Genomic DNA, 22340 nt, shown 5'->3' on the forward strand with positions numbered 1-22340 from the left:
TCGGAGGCAGGGAATAACAAGTCAATCTCACAAGGTCTGGGAAACTTGTCAGGAGTCTTTTTAATAAGCAACAGTGAAAAGATAAATAAATAATTTATGTCCTAGGTAACAAACAGTTTAGGTAAAAGAAATACTTCTTAAAAAACTTCTCAGTCTTGTATCATTTGAAGGTTTGAACATGTAAGACAGCAGCAATAATTTCAGGAAAAAATGCACATATGAAATGTTGCATTTTAAACTCAGTGTAACAGATACCTAAGCGAAAAATTAACCACCAGAACCAACCACCCCCCAGAAGTGAAGAGATCAATGAGAGACAAATTTCCCCAAGCTTAGGAATTATATGTAGTTCAGGATTGAGATCAAGTCCAAGATTTTCCTAGCAAACATGCAAAAAACACCAAAAAAGATGTGAAACTACCACACTCATTACTATCGTTTTATTTTTAGGAAAAGCACCAGACAGTTGCATGCAGAGCCAAACCAAGAAACTCAGAACACTCATCCTTCAAAACGATCACTTTTTCAGATCATTAAATAAAACCGATCCCAGTGCATTCAAGTACTTGATCACCCAATTTCAGCTACAGCCATCTTTACGTAAATCCCTGATTACATTTGTTCGTTCATTATAAAATAATGACATACTGTGCTGAATTTAAAAAGAAACTACAATGGAATGTCAGTTGGCAGTGAAGAAAATCAGTTCTGTACTTATCTCACTGTCTTCACTGGAAATAAGGGCTGAGGGAAACTGGGATTTGTCTCATCAAATACAGACACCTAAAGCGTTACCTCATACAGAAATTAACACCACCAATGGGTACCAGGTTCAAAGCAAAGGCTTATTTGTTAGTCCTGTGAGGCTTCAGCTGGGAGTTCTCTTCCTTTGAGGAGCTTTTAATCCAAATGAGAGCACCAGCCTCACCTCACAGACTTCTGACTTTGGCTGCTGTTACCAGAAGTCTCTGTACCAAAATAACATGCTGCGCTGCCTCTGCTTTTCTGTCTCTGGGCTTGCTATCCACTCAGGAATCCAAAACAGAAGTGTTGTGCTTGTGCTTTTCATTTCCTCAAAAGAGCGTGTGTGGAGACAGCGGTAAGGAAACCTACTAGGTCTTGGTTTAAGTAGATACCAAAATATTTTTAAAGCAGTGTGTCTAAACCCTGATTTTTTAATTATTAGAAATACCCCTGATACTAAAGCTGTAATTGCCTTCATAGGCTCCAGCCCAAACCTGTGCAATTCAAGAAGGATGCAAAGGGCTTCTGAGAAGCTTTAGAGTGGACCTTTAACAAGGTATCTTTTCAACAAAAGAATAATTTTAAAAGCCCTTTCAATTACATTTTTAAAGAAAAGGTAACTGACAATATTTAAGAAAATATGAACCATACTTGCCAGATTAACATGGGAAAGGGATTCTGAGTAATCCATAGTCCTTTAACACTTTAATGCATGTAACAAAACTGCATACAAAAGACCATTTCCATCTGTTATTGAAAACGGTTTGAAGTACAGACCATGGCCCTAGTAACACACCTAAGCAATTTACATGTCCAAATAACGACTCCCAAAAGTTCCAGCCTTTCAGAACAACAATTAACAGTTAGAACTGTCTGTTTCTTTTATTTTCTCAGAATTAGTTTCTTTATGCAGTGGCTTGCTGTTTTCTTCTTTCATCCTCTTCTGATTCAGCGTGTTTGCAGGCGTCTGATCCCCACTGGTGGAAACAGGATCTAAAACTACAACGGATTCTGTCTCTTTTTCACTGCTAGAAGCTTTTCTTGTAAGTTCTGTATGACTAGATGATCTAAAGGAAAAAGAATAAATATATGAATACAAATAACAGTTCACATTTAGGAGAAGGAATCTAAGTAGAGCATTTCTATTATGAATAAAATACGGCCAGGAGAGATCTACCAAACTAGAAAATAGATTTATAGATTTAACTGCTGTTATTGTTCACAAAATGCAACAGTCCTGCTCCCCCTCCTGAATCAGTTGTTCAGCTGGCCATGGAAGATAGCTAATGGGAAAATAAACTTGAAAAGCACTGAGAAAAACCTTACACTATGAAAGAAGCAGTTTAAAGTCTTAAGAATTTCTCTCTGCTCATCTCAGAGCTGGATTTAAGTTCCTCCATATCCAATGGAGCAGTTGCACCCACAGAAAACATGACCAGTTGCCATGGGCTGAGAGCCCCGCAGCCCAGAAGGAGAGCACCGCTGCTCCTCCACACCTCCACCCAGAGCCACTCGCACTGTCCCATGTCCGAGGCCAGGGAGGCAGAGGCAGCACAAGTGAATTTTCTGCAGCTGCCTGGCATCAACAGGCTGCTTGTGGTCTCACTAGGAGCGAGCACAAATGATTCCTGAAAATTCACCTCCTGGATCTGCTGAAAATGCAGAGGTGTTGGCCCTGCAGCCTGTTCTGCAGAAAGGGGGTTACGCCTTGATTGCTGGCAGCGCAAGGGCTCTTGCAGATAAAAAGCCCTCAGAGCGGCGAGAGAGGAAGGAAAGGTCAGAGACACCAGGGTTATTTATTGAAGCTGGCATCATGCTACAAGCACTAAAAGCACTTGTCTATATTCCAAAGCTTTGTACTAGCATTGAAAATGTGTGGGCAAATCCTTCGATTAGCTGGAATGCCCCAGCAGCGAACAAGGCAAGCACTGGGAAAGCCTGATCGGAACAAGTCACGGGTAAGGACATGTCCTACGCCACCTCAACACTCTCCATGGGCAGGCAGGCTTCTTACAAGCATGGGCTTGTATGTCGTCCACCGTGCTTTCCAGAGCTCGAGGCTGTGTGCCCAGGCTCTGGAGAGCGCAGTCACCAATGCCCGCAGGGTCTTACGCAATGATGTGACCACAGCATGGCTGTTTGCATCCACACAGCTACAAACCCTAAACCGGTGCAGGAACCCGGGGTGCAGGAAGGCTTGACAGGCACCAGCAGGCGTGTGGCTCCGCTCGCCTGGGAAGCCTGACTGGAGAGCTCCTGAATGGAACCACACCGGCTGAACCCACAGCCGCCTTCCTTTTCCTTTTTTCTTTCTTTTGTTTTTTTCTTTTTAATTTCCCCTGCTTCCTCCCTTCCACACTGCTAAGGTAACAACCTCAAAAGGAAAAAGGAGAATCAACTGGAGGCTAGAGAAAAAAATTCAGCCACTGGATCCATCTGCTATGAGCTGCCCTTTATTGTGACAGTCTTTGTCCGGGGGAAAATGACAAAGAAAAAAGAGGTCACCCCACTCCACAATTAGAGCAAGGGGCGGGGAGTGCGCTGGCTCCCACCTGATGGGGAGAGAGCAAATGGACAGGTTAAAAACAAATAAATAACCCCAGCCACAACAATCACGACACTTTCCATCTCAGAAAGAATTTATTTAGCTTGCTGCTGAAGCCCTGGATATAGCAAACATAATTTCCTGATCAAGCTTTAATTGTCTCCAACATTAGAACTTCGGTATAAGTTAATTAATGCAGAAATTGGCACTAAATAGATACAGTTTCAGATTCATTTGATTATCATCAGAAGCTAGTGATTTCATAAGGAAAATAATGCTTATTTTATGCAAAAGTTGCCAATCATTCCAGAAAATACAAGGTGAGGTATTTTGAATGTTACAGCAAATTAAACTTTTTAAAGCACTGTAACCAGAAGAGGGTTATTTTTAAAAGTGCTACCTCTGAAAAGCTGATTGCCCAACGCTATAAAAATGGTCAAAGCCACAAATGCCAAGTTCATTTTTATTTCACTTTGGAGGTAACTATCTTTCAAATCCCAACAGCTGGACTATTTAATACAATCTGGTGAATCAAAGTATAATTCTTCACTGGGCTCTCAGTGGGGAGTCTGCATTAGTGTATGGCAGCATTCCAACAACGGATGCACAGCCAAACGCTCTGAAGTCTGTTTCATTTATAACAGAAATGGATAAAACGGCAATCATATTTACCACCTTCAAAGAACAGAAAAATGAAAGATGTCGATATAGAGTAGTTTAATGGAGAAAACCAGTGATTAAATCAGCGTTTCGAGCATAAAAATAAGAATTACTATTCAGACTTGGTTGTACGAGCACTCCCTTCTCCAAACCTTTCGCTGTGCTGCAGCCCCAGCCCGGCAGTGCTGCTGTTATTGCTGAGGTTCTGTAAAAGAAGTATTAACCCCATTTATCAGGTATTCATAGCTCATTTTCAATAGTTTGCCAGGAGCAGAAGTTGCAGTGCAAGAACGAACACAATTTTGGCGTTCCCTTTCAAAAAGCAGGTTTTGCTACTACAAATAAAGCTGGGGAAAGCAATCAGTGCAGCCACGGTTTTGAACAATTAGAAATGTGCCCAGCCAAGGTATTTGCATTTAGCTCTGTGCAAAGCTCTTCCCTCATTAAGATTGTTAATGTCGTTATCAGTATTCTTGCTATTTGTCCAATGATATATTTAAGCCAGAAATTGAAACCCTGTTCTACTGTACTGATTCACACATAATTGTTTGTAAGGCTGCATATATTTTTATGAACAAATGCATACAAATCTGTGCTGGAAAATCCAGATTTAGATTATAAATGCATTTTAGATTAATTGTATGGGATAAGCAAAGTTCCAGGCAGTACTGAGAAGGACTGCTTGTGATTTAAGAGTCTCAAGAGCAATATATTCCATTTATATTGTTACAGAAGGTGTAAAAGCAAAGGGTTACACCTTACTCGTACTGCCATGCCCTTTGTAAATAACTTACAGTACGAGCACAAAAGGGCAAACTAAGGATTGGATTGTCAACTGAGACTTGGAATTTCTTTGTTTCCTCTGGTTATTATTAAAACCTTGCTCTTACTTAACCTTGCTCAGTGCTCTATTCTATGAGATCACTGTAATATGTTTCCATTAGAAACCAGAATTTCATGTAAATATCATGAAACAAGACTTTTGGATGAAGTCTCACCCAATGCCCTAACAATGTGTAAAAGCAAGAGGCTAAAGAAAACCATTAGAGGAAAACACTGCAGGAAAATCCATGCTTTTTACACCTGATTTAGAGAATATTGGCAAAAACCTATTCCAGCAAAGCCTGGTTTTGCAAGTACATATTACAAGCACAGGCGATTCCATGTGGATATTCTGACTGGAATTTGAGCTGGTATGAATGAAGTTGTTTCTGCTACAAAAGCCAACGCTTACATGGCATCAGAGGAGCAGACTTTGTCTTCAGCGAGCTTCCTAATCTAGGATGCTGGAATAGCTGTCATCTCTCTTCAAAGCAAAATTGCTTTCAAAACTGAAATAAAACTGAACTGCTGCTATTCCTCACTCTTCAAAAGATGAAATTTGAAGCATTAAGCTTATTTGACAGTCACTCACCACCAGTTGCTTCTTTACAATGCTTAAAACCCATGCCCGTGTGTCTGTTACAGCTCGCTCTCTGCTTGACAACCACCCACCCTGACCCCAGCCTTCCTGCTGTCCTACAAGATCCCCGAAGCTGAGGACCAACATCACTTGAGCAACAACACCTGTACTCCAACCACGATGTTTTTTTCCAAACTACCACGCTAGGAGGGTTCACCAAGCAACAGTGGCTCATCTGTCCTGCCTCGGACCTGGACTATCCAGCACGAGGTGTCCGCCTGCACAGGAGAGTGGCTTCCAGCTCGGCAGTGTCACCACAGTCTGTGTTGCGTGCCAGACCACAAGAGGGAAGTCCATTTTATTTAAAGCTTTCACTGAGAATAAAAGCCACAAATGGGTTTATTAACTATTTCAGGTTTTATAACAAGGCAGGAGAACACAACAAACAGGACCAAAGGCTGAACAACGGTAAAAACTATACCCATTTCAAGCCTTGAAAGTCTTCAATGAACAAAAAATTCCAAAACACTCCAAAGCAAAGGACAGGGAATACAAGCAGTGATACGAGTGAATTAGCCTGTTGCTTCCCTCTTCTGACGGTACCGGGACTATCTGTAACACCAGATATGTATAAAGAAAGTGCAAGACATCTCCAGTTCAGGAATGCCTCTGCTCAATCTAGCTGAGTGGCAAGGTAGCCAACACAGGAGCGAGCAGGACGGAACTGCAGACAACCTTTAGTATGGAAACAGTTCCCAATTACAATTGCTTTTTTTTTTGAAGATGCTCAAAAAGATGGGCAAATTCATTTAAACTAAGAATCTTCGAGAGCTCCTACCTGACCTGAGAGAACACACAAAATGTGTGTTCAAACAACAACACAAAAAACCCAAGAAAAATGTGTGACAGTAGCTTTTAAAACAGTTAAAACTGAGGAAACCTCAACCTCCCAGAACATCCCATTGTTCTCTTCAATTGTTGTTTAAACAAAATTGCCCACGTTCAGGCTGCACTGGAAAAACCTTTGCAGTTCTGCCTCGCTGAGGCTGAGCTGCTTCCCGCAGAGCTGGTGGATGATTCAGGGTTACTAAGATTACAGCCAGGAGAAGGAGGACAAATCCTTTAATTGTACAAAATCATCAGATTAAGACTAACCCACTCAGCGGTTTGCTCTGTTAGCAGAGAACGCGGCTGCCCAGGAACACAATGTTTACAAAGTACTGGGGAAAAAAAATGCCCCAAACCCAGGGGCAGAACCAGACACACCTTTCCCTTCTGTGTCTGCACACCCCAGGGAGTCACGGGAACTCTCTCTGCTCCCAAGGGAACCAAGTTGTCACCTATTCTCTTATAATCATTTGTCACAGAATTGCACTCATGCTGGGCTTAATATTTGGGAAGAGATTTGCAGAGGGAGTTACCTGAACGCTGAGGTGAGGCCTCAGTTTGTCTGTAGGACACACAATTGATGTCTTCCCCCTCAGCACATTATCACACAACCCAAACCATCTGCCTCACGGCTTCAGATCCTTTTCTAACAACCTCCTGCACTGAAACAACACCTTCCCTAGTAGTTCTGCAACTCCCTAAAAGGAGGCTGTACAGAGGTGGGGGTTGGTCTCTTCTCTCTGGTAGACAGTGGCAGGACAAGGGGAAATGGCCTCAAGATGCTCCAGGGGAGATTTAGCTTATGTGTAAGGAAGAATTTCTTTACTGAAAGGGTTGTCAAGCACTGGAACAAGCTCACCAGGAAGTGGTTCAGTCCCCATCCTTGGAGGGGTTTAAAAGATGAGTAGATGTCATACCTGGGGATGTGGTTTGGTGGCAGAGTTAGCAGGGCTGGATTGATGGTTGGACTCGATGATCTTAAAAGTCATTTCCAACCAAAACCATTCTGTGATTCTGTTCAAAACCCAAATTTTCCTTCTGAATTAATTCCTATAAGCTACCATCATTTAGTTTGACTATAGGAAAATTTCAGAACCAGCCTGTACTTAGCAATGTCACAGCCCTTCCCCACAACTCCTTCTGTGGTAACTTATGCGAGCAGCCCAACTGATTTGGCTGAAGGCCAGTGCTTTGGTAGCACTTAACCACAGGATTAACGATATTACAAGTCCTCCTTCAACCAAAGGCTGGAACTTCTTACCCCACGGGTATTGAAGTCAGATTGTCACCGACTTGGGGGCGGGGAGGATCCAGGATTTTACTGAATAAGCTGGCTTCTGTCTACGTATTCTCCACAGGTACATTTTCAAGACTGGGTCTTCTCCAAAGGCTCCTTCTCCATGAGAACGGGTGTGCTCAGCTGTTAGTCAATGTGAATAAAGAATGGCAAATAAGGCTGTTCACGAATGGTTGGACTCAATGATTCAAGAGGTCTTTTCCAACCTGGTGATTCTATCATTCTATGTCTGCAACATCACCTCCTCCTTCAGCCTGCAAACCTTAGTAAATGGATGGTCCAGCAAAAAGAAATACCTCAGGCACAAGAATCCCTACGGTTTTCCATAGGAGGCTGTATGTTAAAATCCAGGTGAAGAATAAAAGAATAAACACCGCACTGCAAGAGACACCTGATAATGATGAGACACGCAATCCTCCACCTGCTAGAAAAGGTTTGCTTGGCTGCTGCTAAGAGCTGAAGCAAATTCCACCTTTGTCAGATCTCACGGAATTGTCCATTATGAGATAGCTGCATCCTTTTACCCCAGGTATGAATAAGGAGAAGAGGAGCCACAATGAAGCTTTTGTGTGCCTTTGTCATTTCAGGTACCTGGTCAAAGCGGCGCACGGCTTGTTTAGTTAACACGGTCTGCTTCATGGAATAGCGTGGGGCAACAGGAGCACACGTGGCGAAGGAAACAGCCTCTGCTTCAGACTGATATACTCACAAGACGTGTTTCTGGGGGCTTACGCACCACACTAGCTCTCGTGTGGACTCTTGGCCAGCCGTTAAAGGCTGGATCGCACCTTCTGGTTTAGTTCCACTCATCCAGTGAATGCAGGGATCCTGTTTATGCACTACGACCATTCCAGGATAAAAATCAAAGGACAGCAAATGGGGACAATTGGGAGATTTGCTTAATAAGTGTCCTGCGGATCCAAACTAAACTGCTAGTATAGATGTATTCAGGGAAGCCCAGGAAACTACCTAATTATAAAGCCGAGTTGTCAGACAAATTAGACAAACAAATTTCCTTCTGATGCCTGTTTCAAATGAGCCCTGTCTCAAAACACCTTGTACACCTTGGAGTCTGGAGGCTGCTTCTCCCAGCCTCTGCTGCAAACAGAGGAAGAAAAGCAACCGCACTTCCACCTGATAGGAAACATGCAGGTTATTTCTGCTCTCCCAGGAGAGCACAAGAGCTCCAGCACCTTCTCTCTTACAGGAAAATCAGCAACACTGAGCCTTTCTGACTGAGCAGGCTTATACCAGTGACAGTGCAAAGAAGCCCTGTAGCACTAAGGAATCTGGCCCACCACATTTGTTTTAATGCTTTAAACAGATAAATTAAAGTGAAATGTGTCTTTTAGGATGTCATTGAATAGGCAAGCTGAGAAATAAATTGAGCTTCACATATGCTTTTATAACACATAACAACTGTGACTGTCAACACAAGATCCTTTTCACTGTCAATTCACCACGTATTCTGTGAGACCTTGGGGCCTGCAATTGTTTCATTTCCTCTCTTGTAAATACAATTTCCACTTACTTTGGTGGAATAAGAGGTAGACAAAGGGTGGAAGGAGTTGCTGTATTTTCTGATTAAGATTATCTGTTCAAAATTGTAGAAATCCACAGACTACAAACACAGTATTTTTCAGGAACAACCCTACCCTTCTGGCAGGGTAGCAGTTCAAGAAGATGCAAAGGCATTATTCCTGTCAAATTAACTGTTGAACAAATCTTCATCTTTTTATTTAAATTAAAATGAAGATTGTCTTTCTTCTAAGGATACTTAAATTAAATAAAAGGGGAAAATACATATGACTGGAAAAGGTGAAATAAATAAACCTGTAAGGCACAAAAGGAAATTGAGCTCTTGATCCATTCAAAAACAAATTCATGTACCTGTGGGAGAGTGAAGTACATCTCAGTTCATAAAAATAGATGCAAACTGAATATTCAGCTCATTTGTCGTGACTTACTCCTCTGAACCAAGCAATGGAGATTTGCTAGGATTGATACTGGCAGCATTTTTTAACCAACAGAACGGGAAATCAGAGGTTTAATTAGCCATGATTATAATATTCTGCCAATCTGATTTGTCTCATCTATTTCCTTTTCTTGAAGTGACACACTGACAAACAACCTGGCAAGGGAACTGAAGCAAGCACACAGCCTAATTTCAAGAGGAGCTTGATACTGTTGTAAAACAAACCAATCCTCCATGGGATCGGTCTGAAAGAAACGATTTGAAAGGAGGTTTAACTCTTTGATGCTGAACTGGCACCTTGGGTCTTCTGTCTCTTGAGACCAAAGACTCTTCTGCTCATCTGTGCGAACGCAGCACTAATTGGAGTTTCAGGGTGGGGTTTTTTGATGAATCTTAATATTGAGTTTTCAAGGTAATTCATAGTTTTTACTACCAAACACTTAAGAGTAACAGTTAGCAGCTGATTTGGCCCAACAGCAACTGTCCTGCATACAAACTAAGACGATTTTTTTTTTATACAAATTTTTTAGAATATTTCTAGAACTACCATTTTTAAAAATCAAGAGTTCAGTACATAACTATCTTCCCTCTTCTCTTCAGACACAGAAAAGCTCTCACCCTCACTATTCCTTGAAAACTCTTTGACTTCTTTGTTTTTCTAGCAGTGAAGATGAACTTTTTTTTTGAAGAATGTTCAGAGATTCTACAGGAAGAGGGCTTTATCCCACAGAATTCTACTTCTACATCCATATGAGACTGCAAATTATTTGAGAAGTCAGTGGTAAACAGCTGCAGGATGTACAGTTATCCTATTAACCAAAACTGATGTTAAATCACTTTCAAAATGCACCAGCTAAACGCTTCTGGTACTAAAATATATCTAGAAATCCACATTTTACTTACTGTAATGTAGCCTTGGAGCCCTCAACACCTGTACGCTCATTAGAGACGGGGTCTGAGTCAGGTACTTTGGAACTGAATTCTGTCTCCAGGTCTTTCTTGTTCAGCGCTGGTTGTGCGGCACTGGCTCCCAAACCTAGCACAGGCAGAGATTTTGATTCTGATGTGGCCAAGATTCCAGTGGGACCTAAAACCCAAAGAAAGATTAATGCTTCTGGTATCCAGATCAAGAAAAAACATGTAAGCGCAGCAAAATTCAAGGTAACTGCAGAAATGAAAATAGAATTTTAAAGAACAGCTTCCAAGGCAGAGAATCAAAATACCGTACGTTCAGCTTTTGCTCTCCCCACCAAGATTAACCCCTCTTGTACTGCAAGAAGGACTCGCTGTGTTGTGCACTCAACCCCTTCGTCCTCTGGGATGGTTGGTCTTGCCTGCACAGCACTGCCGACTCGCACTGCTCTCCCAGCCTGAAGTGCAGCTGGAGCAACAGCCAGAGGAACAACAAAACAGCCGGTTCTCACACTGATGAGCCGTCTGCTACAAAGTCCAAGCTAAAACCATGCAGTGACATTAAAATCAGCGACAATAACATCTGCATCAACTACAGCATGGACTTTACACTTGCCCAGACTCTGTTTCTAACCAGGCAGAACATTAACAGTTCCTTACAGATGATGACAGCAAAGCACAGCTTAAAAATTGGAGACCTTTGCTCTGCAGAAGAGGTTAATTTAAACCATTAGTCCTAAATCCTCATTTCTCTGGTTACCATTACTTTCCAGAGTATTTTCACAGTAGGCTCAGACTATTAAGCCCAGTAACAATGTCTAAGCTCCAGGCAGCAGAGAGGAACCTGTGTATACATGGCTGCGTGCGCAGAAAATCCTGACAGAGGCACCTCTTGGAGAAAATGGGGATGAAAAGTGACAGGTGCAATGGAGAAGTGAGCCACGGTAGAAGTATACAGAGTCCTCTGTAATGGCTGAAATGGCAATGGTCTAGAAGAGAAAGGAAAGCTTCAAGAGTCACTTAATGCAGGGGGGAGGAAGAGGACCACAAAGGAGTCCAGCCACTTACTGCCACTGTCCTGGTCAGTGGTCACTTTCCGGCGCCGCAGGACTCGTTCCAGCTCCGTTTCACTGCTGTCCGTTTCAAGGGACTTTAAGCTTCGGGAACTAGTGGATTTATTCAATGTTTCCTACAGCAAGAAACGGGCATGAAAAACTCTCTAAGGATACACGATGGCTTGCCAAACTTGCCATATGCACCGTGTGAGAACCTTTTAAATGACAGAAAAGCAACTACAGTTCTAGACCAGTCTGCAAAGCTTCTCATTAGTACAAGAGAGAGCACCTGGGGCTTGGCTCACCATTCCTCCTTTTACGTGGATTTCCTGATAAAGGGACTAACCATACTTACCTACTCCTTAGAGGGCTGATATCAGTCTTAAGAAAGACAGAATCACAGAGTCACTGAGGTTGGAAATTATCTCTAAGATCATCCAGTCCAACTATCAGCCCAACACCACTGTGCCCACTAAACCATGACACAAAGTGACACATGTACAAGTTTTTTGAACCCCTCCAGGGATGGAGACCCCACCACCTCCCTGGGCAGCCTCTGCCAGTGCTTCACCACTCTTTCAGTAAAGAAATTTTTCCTAATATCCAGTCTTAACCTCCTATGGTGCAACTTTAGGCCATTTCTTTTTCCCCTATCACTTGTTACTTGGGAGAAGAGATCAGCACCCACCTCGGTACAACATCTTTTTTCAGGGACCTGAAGAGAGTGATGAGGTCTCCTCACAGCCTCCTCTTCTCCAGACTAAACAATCCCAATTCCCTCAGCTGCTCCTCACAACCCCTGTGCCCCAAACCTTTCTCCAGCTCGACTGCCCTTCTCTGGATCACTAATGAGCAAACTGATATTTGCAGGGAAATGCCAATTTCCTCCATCTTAATATTTAAAGGATTTTTAAAAAACTGCTAGAGCATTATCATGCCCATAATTCACCTATATTAGGAAAAAGTGAAAAATCCATAATTACTGCTCCAACACATTTTATATTTTAGCAAGGTCCTGTGCTGCTGCATCCTGGTGTGTGCATGCATCTATAGAAGTCAGTACGTACGAACTCCAACTGGAGCATGTTGTTATATCCTATAATCTAGCTGATCTGGCATGAACATGAGCTTATGTCCACATACTTCATGGTTTCCCTTATGTACACAATTAGGCTTCAACCTGTTTTTTTATACATAGAAAATAGAACTAGATGCTGTCTCTGCCTTACGCCAAGACTAGAATTTTGAAATAGTGAAGCTGCAAATCATAGAATCATAGAATGGTTTGGGTTGGAAGGGACCTTAAAGCCCATCCAGTTCCAACCCCCTGTCTGTGACAGGGACACCTCCCACTGGATCAGGTTGCTCAAAGCCCCATCCAATCTGGCCTTGAACACCTCCAGGAATGGGGCAGCCACCACTGCTCTGGGCAACCTGGGCCAGGGCCTCCCCACCCTCAGTGTGAAGAATTTCTTCCTAATGTCTAATCTAAATCTTCTCCCAACTTGAAGCCATTCCCCCTTGTCCTATCACTCCAGGCCCTTGTAAAAAGCCCTTCCCCAGCTTTTCTAGAGCCCTTTTCAGTACTGGAAGGCTGCTATAAGGTCTCCCTGGAGCCTTCTTTTCTCTAGGCTGAACAACCCCAAATGCAGCAACACTTTTCTTAAAGAAATTTTTAAAAAGGCTTTGCTCAAAGCCTGAAACCTCCCCAACTTGCCCTCACTTTCCCATGCACACTGTGCATCCCACATGCATTTCCCAACTGAACAGAGTCAGTTACTGCATCAGCACTGACTTGACTGTAAAATTTCCCCAAAATGTTTATAACATAACTGAGAATTTGGGACCATGTGCTATTCCATTCTCCCTCAGTCTTGCCATCTTTAGGAATCCCCAGGAACCTCATTTATTCAGCCTTACAAAATGTGTCGCATAGCATCTATCCAAAGCATAAATTACATCTTTTGTTGACAAGTTCATCACTTCTGAGCAGAAAGAGCAAATGACAAAAAGAAATGGCACTGCAGGTTACAAAAACTGCATGACTATCAGCTACTCAATCTTCACCCCTACCCAAAAGTTAAAATATTTCCTTTGGCAACTGTCTGAAATGTAACTGCACAGGGACATTATCAAAAAGCAGTATGCTCCAGATCTGTGCAAACGTACACGTATGAAAGCAACTTGCACAACGGAGTCACTCAAACTCTGCAAGTTACAGAATGTAAATGCATTTTGTTTGTAACAATTATGGTCTACATGAAATGCATAATTAGCAGAGTAACAACAAATGTTTACTCCATCACATCCCACCCCCATGTTTGTTGTCTGACTGTGCATAATGATTGGTCTCAAGAACAGACTGGAATTGGATTTTATATAGGTTGTCTTATACTGCAGATATCCTGAAGGGCTCAAAAGCAACAAGCTAGATACAGAAGCACAGTGCATAATCAAGTCTCCCCTGATGTCAGTGACACAGTGGCAAAGAAATAAAACAGCTATTAGAGAACGAAAGGACCTTCAGCAGGACCATCGAGTCCAACCCTCACTGGTCCAAACAGCACAACACAGCAAACTATTCATGTACTTACGGAGTTCCATTTAAAACATAATCTCTCTGTTGCATTTTATTCCTTTTTATTTACCTCCAAATTTAATTATGTGTCACTCTTATTAAAGCTCAGCATTAAAGTCTAGGGGCTCTCTAGATCATTTATCCCTTCTTCCCCTGCTTTCATGTGAGGGGAGAACATGAAACGTGTCTTTGGTGCCACACACTTGATTTTGAGGGTAGTGAAACACCAGCACAGGTTGCCCAGTGAAGGCCCCATTCTTGGAAACATTCAAGGTCAGGTTGGATAGGGCTCTAAGCGACCTGATCTGGTTAAAGATACCCATGCTCCTGCAGGGGAGGCTGGACTGTAAAGGTCCCTTCCTATCCAAAGCATTCTATTATTCTCTTACTTCAAACCACCTTACACTCCTTGCTATACTGTTCTGTGTCACCCAACACAATACTGAAGTTAGGTTTACCAGGGCTGCTTAGATACTAAAATGGACAATTATTTAGGCTATGTTGATGCTAACAAGATATTTGTTGCCTCAGGAGAGAACAGGAGTTCAGAGCAGTTGATGATGAGAACACTATGTGCAGTTCAGGGGCTTTACTTTGGACTGGATTTATGCAGCTGCCCCTCCTTCCCTAAGTATCCCCACTGTGAGCACCTGGAAAGTTCCCAAAGGAAAAACCTGGAGCAGAATTAACAGGTTAGTTTTCTCCAAAATAAATCCTGTTAACAAGACCAAAAGCAATCTTTCAGTTGGACGGAAGTCAGAAATGGAATCGGGGGATTCACTCCAAAACTGCTCTACAGCTTCAACTCAAAACACGAACACAGACCTTCCCAATACTCAGCTATTTTGCACAGAAGGCCCTGTAAGCAAAAATGCAAAATAAACTACAAGTTTTCTTACCAGAATCCCTTTTAATTCTTTCATTGCGCTTTCAGAGGGCTTTGGTGTTTCTGGCTGTAAACAAACACAATGCACATATGTTAGAAAACATGAAATGGACCATGACAGACTTTGTACTTGAGGTCAGACATCGCTTGTGGTTGTATCACGATCCTCTGCTCTCTCCTCTCATGGGCACCTGGCTAACGTTCCATTTATTTTCCTATGCAGATGAAGGGAAAAGTCTTGGCTCCTAACATGGTGCATCATGACCTATACATAAAGATAGATTATGAGTTTGTGAAGATGGTAAGCAGTATTTTATAGTAGCCACCTTCATGTATCAGGGCTAAGTGTTGCAGAAAGGGAAGGAACACTGCTAAACACAGTCTACTTTTTAATCACCTCTTCACATAATAGTTATTCCCTCTGTACTTTCAGTTTCTCAGTATCTGTTTGTTTACAAGATGTTTGCTTTCAGTTCCTTTCTGCATCAAAGAAACCAGGCTTGTATTTTCTTACCGTTGGCTTAATTTCTTTTTCTGTTGCTGGATATATGCTGCTCTAATTTATTTTATTCAAAATCAAGCAAAGCAGATGAGGTGAGTGAGGCAAATGCATCCTTTTGCATATTTTACATCAAGCCTGACTTATTTCCAGTGTATAAAATACTGTATTTAACTAATGTCATTGCTCTGCTTTTATTCCAAACCTTTGTTTTAGGTCTGCTTGACTGGTTGACTGGTCTCAGATGAACTCCCTTTTTAATTCTGTCCATCATTTCTTCAACAGCTTGTCTCTTCAGATCCGTAACTTCCTCACCTGTTCCAAAAATCAAAGAGCATATCACATTCCAGACAGGAACTGCAGGGAAACAGTCCAAAGAGAAGAACAGGTAGAACAGCCTCTTGAACAGCTTGCTTGCCATATGTAGCCACTTACCCTAAACATCAATTAGTTTTAATGAAGAAATGGCACTTCCAGATACAACATACTTGCTTACACCCCCTGCAGTAGTTCTTCTGCCTGTATGCATGATGCACATTGCTCACGACCTGTCCATGCCTTTTCTCAGTTTTATTAAAAATGTAAGTGGTAAACATAAATATGATAAATAGGCCTATTTTTCTCCTTGGAAGTGGACTGTTCATGGGGTCTTTCTGACAGGACCACTCTCCTAGAATCATAGTACAGTTTGGGCTGGAAGGGACCTTAAAGATCATCTAGTTCCACCCCCTGCCATGGACAGGGACACCTCCCACTGGATCAGGTTGCTCAAAGCCTCATCCAGCCTGGCCTCGAACACCTCCAGGGATGGGGCATTCATGACTTCTCTGAGCAACCTGTGCCAGTGTTTCACCACTCTCATAGGAAAACATATCTTCCTAAAATCTAATCTCAATCTCCCCTCTTTCAGCTTAAAACTGTTCCCCCTCATCCTATCCCTGCACTCCCTGACAAAGCACCTCTCCCCAGATTTTCTGTAGGCAGGAAGGGCAAACTTTAAGTCTCATATTTCTCTTGGGTTTAAGAACCTTGCTGGAATGACACCCTAACATCTCAGATCCAACAAAAAACCACACTACTAAAGAATACTGTAGCGAGTTAAAGGGCCAAATGTAAATACCAGGAAAGGAACCCGCTCCATAAACCATGTCTCACTTTGGGACATGGTTTAGCAGGCACTGTGGTGTTGGGCTGGCAATTGGACTGGATGAGCTTAGAGCTATTTTCCAGCCTTAACGATTCTATTATTTCCAAGAGGTTTAGTATCAGGGCTGCAAAATATTCAGAAGAAACAGGAAGCTGTTTGATGAACCTAAATGATATCTGTTAACTAATCAGTGTTCTGGATAACGTAACAAAAGCCACTTAACATGCCATACCAAAAAGGAGGGGGGAAAAGAAAGACTACTTAAAGCAAAGACATGGAGAAAGATGGCTGATGCTATTCAAAGCTGCAATGTTGTGCCTTATGTAACAAGAATTTTAAATAGAATTGTGCTCTCTCACTTGTCAGGGTCCTATTGATGATTCATAGAAACAGAGTTTCTGTATTGTAAGCTGATTTCACGTCAGGCTTTAAATTCACAAACAGGCTGTTTCAAATACAAAAGCTTGATTAGTAGTATGGGATAGAAACCACTCATTCTAAGTCCTTAAGGGTCAAAACAAGCCTCAAGTTGGATATAATAACTACATCAAGGCAGAATTTTCCCCCTTTTTCATTTTTATTTTAAGAACAGCTCAACTATTAAGAGAAGAAGCAGTTTACATGCGATTGAAGAAAGGTCAGAACTGTTAAAGTTTGCTAATAAATAATGAAAGAATGGGGTGTAGAGAACTTACAGTGAATTTCATAGTATTTCCTGCAATCACTGTTTATAACAGTCTCAACAAAAAGGTGTAAAATATCTAGGGCACTCACTTAATAAATGAAGGCAACATAATTGAACTTCTACTGAAAGATAAGATGGACTCTTCATCAGAGATATCCGCACAAGGTGACTTCTCTAATTTTTTGACCCAGACCAACAATCTTATTCCTCTTAGACTGTGTACCGGTTCCCAAAGAGTCTCCCAGGGACCCACTCAAGCCATCCCATTGCTCAGTTCCTCACCTGAAATATGGGAGGAGTAACGCTTCCTTTCCCCTCCTTTCTACCTGTTGGTCCCAGCCAACAATACAGCCACACTTATACACCATTATACATTGCTAACAGCCATTTTTTCTTTAACAGTTATATCTTGTACCTATAATTTCAGCCAGTTTCCCTTCTTGGTTTAAATGGCAGCAAATGAGTTAAGCAATCCACTGCAAACAAAATCCTGCTGTTTCAGAAGGAAGAGAAAAACAGCAAGAAGAAATCCTCAGTTATTTAACAGGCAATGCTTGCCTAAGTAGCTCTGACTCTTTGGGCACTCCTGATCATTTGTAAATCTGTACTTAGCTCCTGTTCTCAACCTACTAAGTTTCCAGCTTCCATTAACAACAATAAAATGCAATTTCAGCTGTTACTCTGCATGCAGAGCCACCTTAGCGCGCGAGTCTGTTTTGTTTTAGGTTTTCCATATTATTAAAGGATTAGCATTACAGTCTACTCCAAGTGGTAATTTCATAAGATAGGAATTGAGGGACGAAAACTGAGGCATTTAACAAACTAGCTCTGTAGAGAGGCTATGGACAGAAGAAATCACAAACGAAGCCATTTGGAAGTTGAAAAGTCCCTGTATTATCCTGTATATGACCTGCTCTCCGCTTAAGGATTGTTGGGTCTGTTCTGCCTCTTCCAGACAACCCATGGAAGTGCAAAGCTGGACGTGCTGTAGCTGCAGCTACATGCTGTAGTGTCTCCAGTTTTAGAGGCAGAGGCTGAGCCTTTCAATGCTGCTATAGCACAACTATTACAGTCCGTATCAAATTGCCAGGGTGCAAGTCAACCAGCTGCAGAGAGCCAGTGTAACAGTGTGGAGCCTGAACTGAACTATCCTGTTCTCCCCATCCATCTCAACCAGCATGTCACCATAGTCAGCTGAGCACTTACCTTGTCAGCTCCTTCTGTGACTCAACCACCCTCTTCCCAAAGGGAAAAAAAAAATATGACTTCTTCTGCAACATCAGTGAATGAAGTCAGCTGTGACACACCTGACAAGCTTGAGAGCCGAATGTAGAAAGATCAAGACTTGTTCAGTTACAGCAAGTGCTAAGTCTTCCCTCAATGTTTTTGATCCGCAGTCTCAAAGACTGTTCATATTAAAATACAGTTTGAGGCGTAGATGGTTATGAGGGTTATGGAAAAATTGCTTGTGATCTTGATAAACCTTGCAGTAAAAAAAGCTATAATACAATGCCAAACATACTACTTTCTATCTCAGAGCACATGTGTCTGGGCCACAATCACATTTCTGGACTGCAAGGTAGATAGATATGCTAGGATCCCAGATCACAGAATCATAGAACTTGTTGGGTCAGAAGGGACCTCAAAGCCCATCCAGTTCCACCCCCTGCCATGGGCAGGGACGCCTCCCACTGGATCAGGACTCCAGAACTGAATGCAGTACTACAAATGAGGTCTCATGAGAGCAGAGCAGAGGATCAGAATCCCCTCCCTTGACCTGCTGCTCTACCTTTCTTTGGATGCAGCCCAGGACAGCAGTAGTTAACGTTGACAATTATAAGCATTTGCATCACTCACTGTACCCACAGTTCATTTTCACCAGCTTTATCTGCAGTACCTCGTGAATAATCCACATGACTTGAGAAAGGATGAGCCATACCTGACTCCTGCTGAGGAGGTTTCTCTTTCTTGCTCACGTTGGTATTGGAGTGCGATCTCTTGCGAATCATTGACATGAGAGATCTTTGGGGAAAACAAAACTGCAGATTGTCATTCTGTCCTGTGTTACACACTGCTAGAAGGAACTTGAACACAACACACAAACAGCTTTCTTATACCTGATTATACAGCTCCTTACAAAAGGCTCATTTAACAGTTCCTGAATGCAGATGTATGGCCTGAATTACCCCCCACAATGCCTCCCATCAAAATGCACCAGAGAAATTTATTTCTTTTTAACAGACATTAGGCACAAATCAAAACACTCCAGATTTGAATATTAAAAGACAGTGTCTCATTGTGACACATGACAAATTGAAGCTGCTCCAGCATAATAAAAGGACAGAAGAGCTGTAGATATTGAAGCGATGTATTATTCTCCAAAGGACACTTAAATATGGCGATCAGTATCTCCTCACCAACTCCGAGTTTGTAATCTGCTTACAGTATCAAACAATTATCCCTTCATTACCGTCAAAACGTAAAAGTCCAGGCAAGGAAATGCTTCATCTTACAGCCCAGGCAAAAGCTCCTGTGCATCTCTGATGTGTCAGTGGGGCGCATCATACCCTACTGAACATTGCTCCTTACGGTGTGGAGTGACCTCCCTGACATAAAGGGTCAAAATTCCATCCCAGAAAAAAGCAGCATCCAGTGCCCAGGCTCTGAACCCACCTCTGGGCACCTAAAGCGCACAGTTCCTGAAGGAAATACCCTGATGTAGCTACTACAGGTCTTAAAATGAATAGTTTTATCTATGTCCAATAATAAAACGCACAAACTCAAACAAAACAAAACAAACAAACCCCACAACACCCTCACATAGTAATTTGTGCTACACATGATTTTGAAAGAAGCAAGCGAGCCAAATGAGTGAATGGCCGTAAAAGGAGCAAGGAGCAAACACAATTGTTCAGAAAATGTTTAGCTTGGATTTCTGAAGACAAAGCAAGATGCACAAAGGGGAGAATCCTCCCTAGGAATCATTTCTGCTCATATATTTAATAGAGTAGTTAGCAAGACTCCTGTATGTAATTTCTATTAGAGAGGTTAGAAAGTGTCATTGAAATCCATTCACTTTTAAAACCAAGCAGCAACCATGCAGATTAGCCAAACTGCTAAAATTAACTGAGCACACTTTAGGGCTTAATTAATTTGGGTGTAATGCTTGATACATCCTATACTGGTCAGCCTCTTCAACAGTCCTTTGCAAAAATCTGGATAATTTTACCCAAAACGGCTTGATGATAGGGTGGTGATTTTCTGTTTGGAGCTTTTTTTCCTTCCTTTTTAATTTATGAAAGCAATTGTGGGGACTCAATGGAGTCTGCATTTTCATCACTGCTATCCAACAGGAAGGGAGACACAGTAATCCAACATATCCTCTGATTCAAAGGGGTTTCCTTCACAGTAGATGCAGACAAGCATTGAGTAAGTCTATAATTACAGCTATCAGGTGAATAGAAAAAAATAATCTCCTAAATTCAGAGGTGACATATCCCTCCTCCTTCAAAGTCATGGTCTAGACAATTCATTTGGCTTGGCAAGGCAGACAGTGCTCAAAATTGGTCAGGGTGTTAGTCTGTTGGCAGGTGGGGTAGACAGCGTGTCCTGCTGCTAAAGGGCCCAAGACAGACAGAGAAAGCCTTTTTTTTTCTCGTTAAAGACACTCTTCCTGCTTGAATGTGAGCTCCTATAATGTATTCTGCCTCAGCAAAGCATTAATGCTTTGACCCTTGACTTCAGCACTTACCGTATAGGGTTCGGAGGAGGGGGAGGAGGAAGAGGAGGAGGGGGCGGTGGCGGCGGAGGTGGCACAGGATTTTCAGTCTGCTGTATTCTTTTCTGAAGTTCATCAACTGCATGAGAGCAAGAAACAAACCTGAGTGAGTTCTTGGTTTCTCACATCTGCTTTAAAAAACAACTTTGATGGTTTAAGCAAACAAGTTACTAGTTAACTAAAACCAAACAAGACCAAACCATGCAATTGTTACCAAGTCCTATTTTGGGCAGTAAATTCTACCAAGACCTATGTCCTAGATGCACAGAGCAGGAAAAAGTTTATCACATTCCTGCTATGGTCTGTTTGAGGCTGTATATGATAATTAATTAACAAGATATGAGAAAAACGAACAATTTCAGCTTCCAGTCTTATCTCTGTGTCTCATTGGTGGACTTTGGCATGTTTTTCACCCAGAAAAATAGCCAGAACTGGGCAGTGGACAGAATGGATTCTTTCCTGGTTTTGTCAGACCTAAAATGTGGAAATGAGGCTTTGAGCAACCAGATCCAGTGGGAGGTGTCCCTGCCCATTGCAGAGGGTTGGAACTGGATGGGCTTTAAGGTCCCTTCTGACCAAAACCATTCTATGAACCTACTATCTGACAATAAAAGAATCTGTTATGTCAGGAGCAAAGCATGCTATTGTATCATCTTCTACACGGTTTTACCTGAATGCTTTAGGTCTCTAGCTTTTTCTTCTGAGTTCTGGCACTTCAGCTCAAGTTCCTTTTTATCTTCTTCCAAAAGTTCTAGTTGCTGTTTAAGACGGCTGATCTCCTTATGCAGTGCTTGATTCTCTAGCTGCTCTTCCAATTCCTTGATCTGCAGATAACAGACATTAACACTCATTACAATAAAGAGTATTTTCTGCCCTTTCTTTTGGCAAAAACCCCATCAGGCATACCTATTCCTGACAACATGTTACAGTACAGGAGTTAACTACAACTCCCAGCAAAAGGACAATTTTTGAATAAGAGCAGGACAGATTTTTCTGCAAGATGTCAGAATTTTCTATTCCAATCCTCACTTGTTTTACCTCTTTTTTAGAATAAGTCTTTAGCTGCAAAGTACTTAAGTTATAACATGTTCCCTTTCTCTTTTTATAGAGCTTTTATCACATAATTAGAATTTAATTTCATAACATTTCCTCATTTGAAGCACAAGAACACAGACAATTTTGTTCCCTTACAGACTGCTTCCACTGACAGGCTGGTTATTTCAACTGCCTTGTCTCAACTCATGCAGATGCAAGTGGCTTTCAACTGAAGCAGTGGTGATTTCTCCCAG

The 22340-nt window shown here is 42.0% G+C and overlaps 1 protein-coding gene across 4 annotated transcripts in view; it reads right to left on the reverse strand.

Annotated features, from left to right (window-relative positions):
• Positions 1–129: 129 nt before the first annotated feature.
• SHTN1 (shootin 1) overlaps positions 130–22340 on the reverse strand; it is a 64135-nt gene continuing 41924 nt past the window's right edge. Inside the window, exons 10-17 of one of the 4 annotated variants that reach the window (XM_069863753.1) lie at positions 21722–21875; positions 21025–21130; positions 19213–19295; positions 15647–15756; positions 14956–15009; positions 11492–11612; positions 10415–10547; positions 130–1811 (exon numbers count right to left, since the gene is read on the reverse strand). In XM_069863753.1, the coding sequence (XP_069719854.1) occupies positions 1601–1811; positions 10415–10547; positions 11492–11612; positions 14956–15009; positions 15647–15756; positions 19213–19295; positions 21025–21130; positions 21722–21875 (972 nt within the window). In that variant the 3' untranslated portion in view covers positions 130–1600. The other 3 variants (XM_069863752.1, XM_069863754.1, XM_069863755.1) reach the window with 3 other exon arrangements.

The sequence above is a fragment of the Phaenicophaeus curvirostris genome, chromosome 9, assembly GCF_032191515.1.
Source record: "Phaenicophaeus curvirostris isolate KB17595 chromosome 9, BPBGC_Pcur_1.0, whole genome shotgun sequence".
NCBI lineage: Eukaryota > Metazoa > Chordata > Aves > Cuculiformes > Cuculidae > Phaenicophaeus > Phaenicophaeus curvirostris.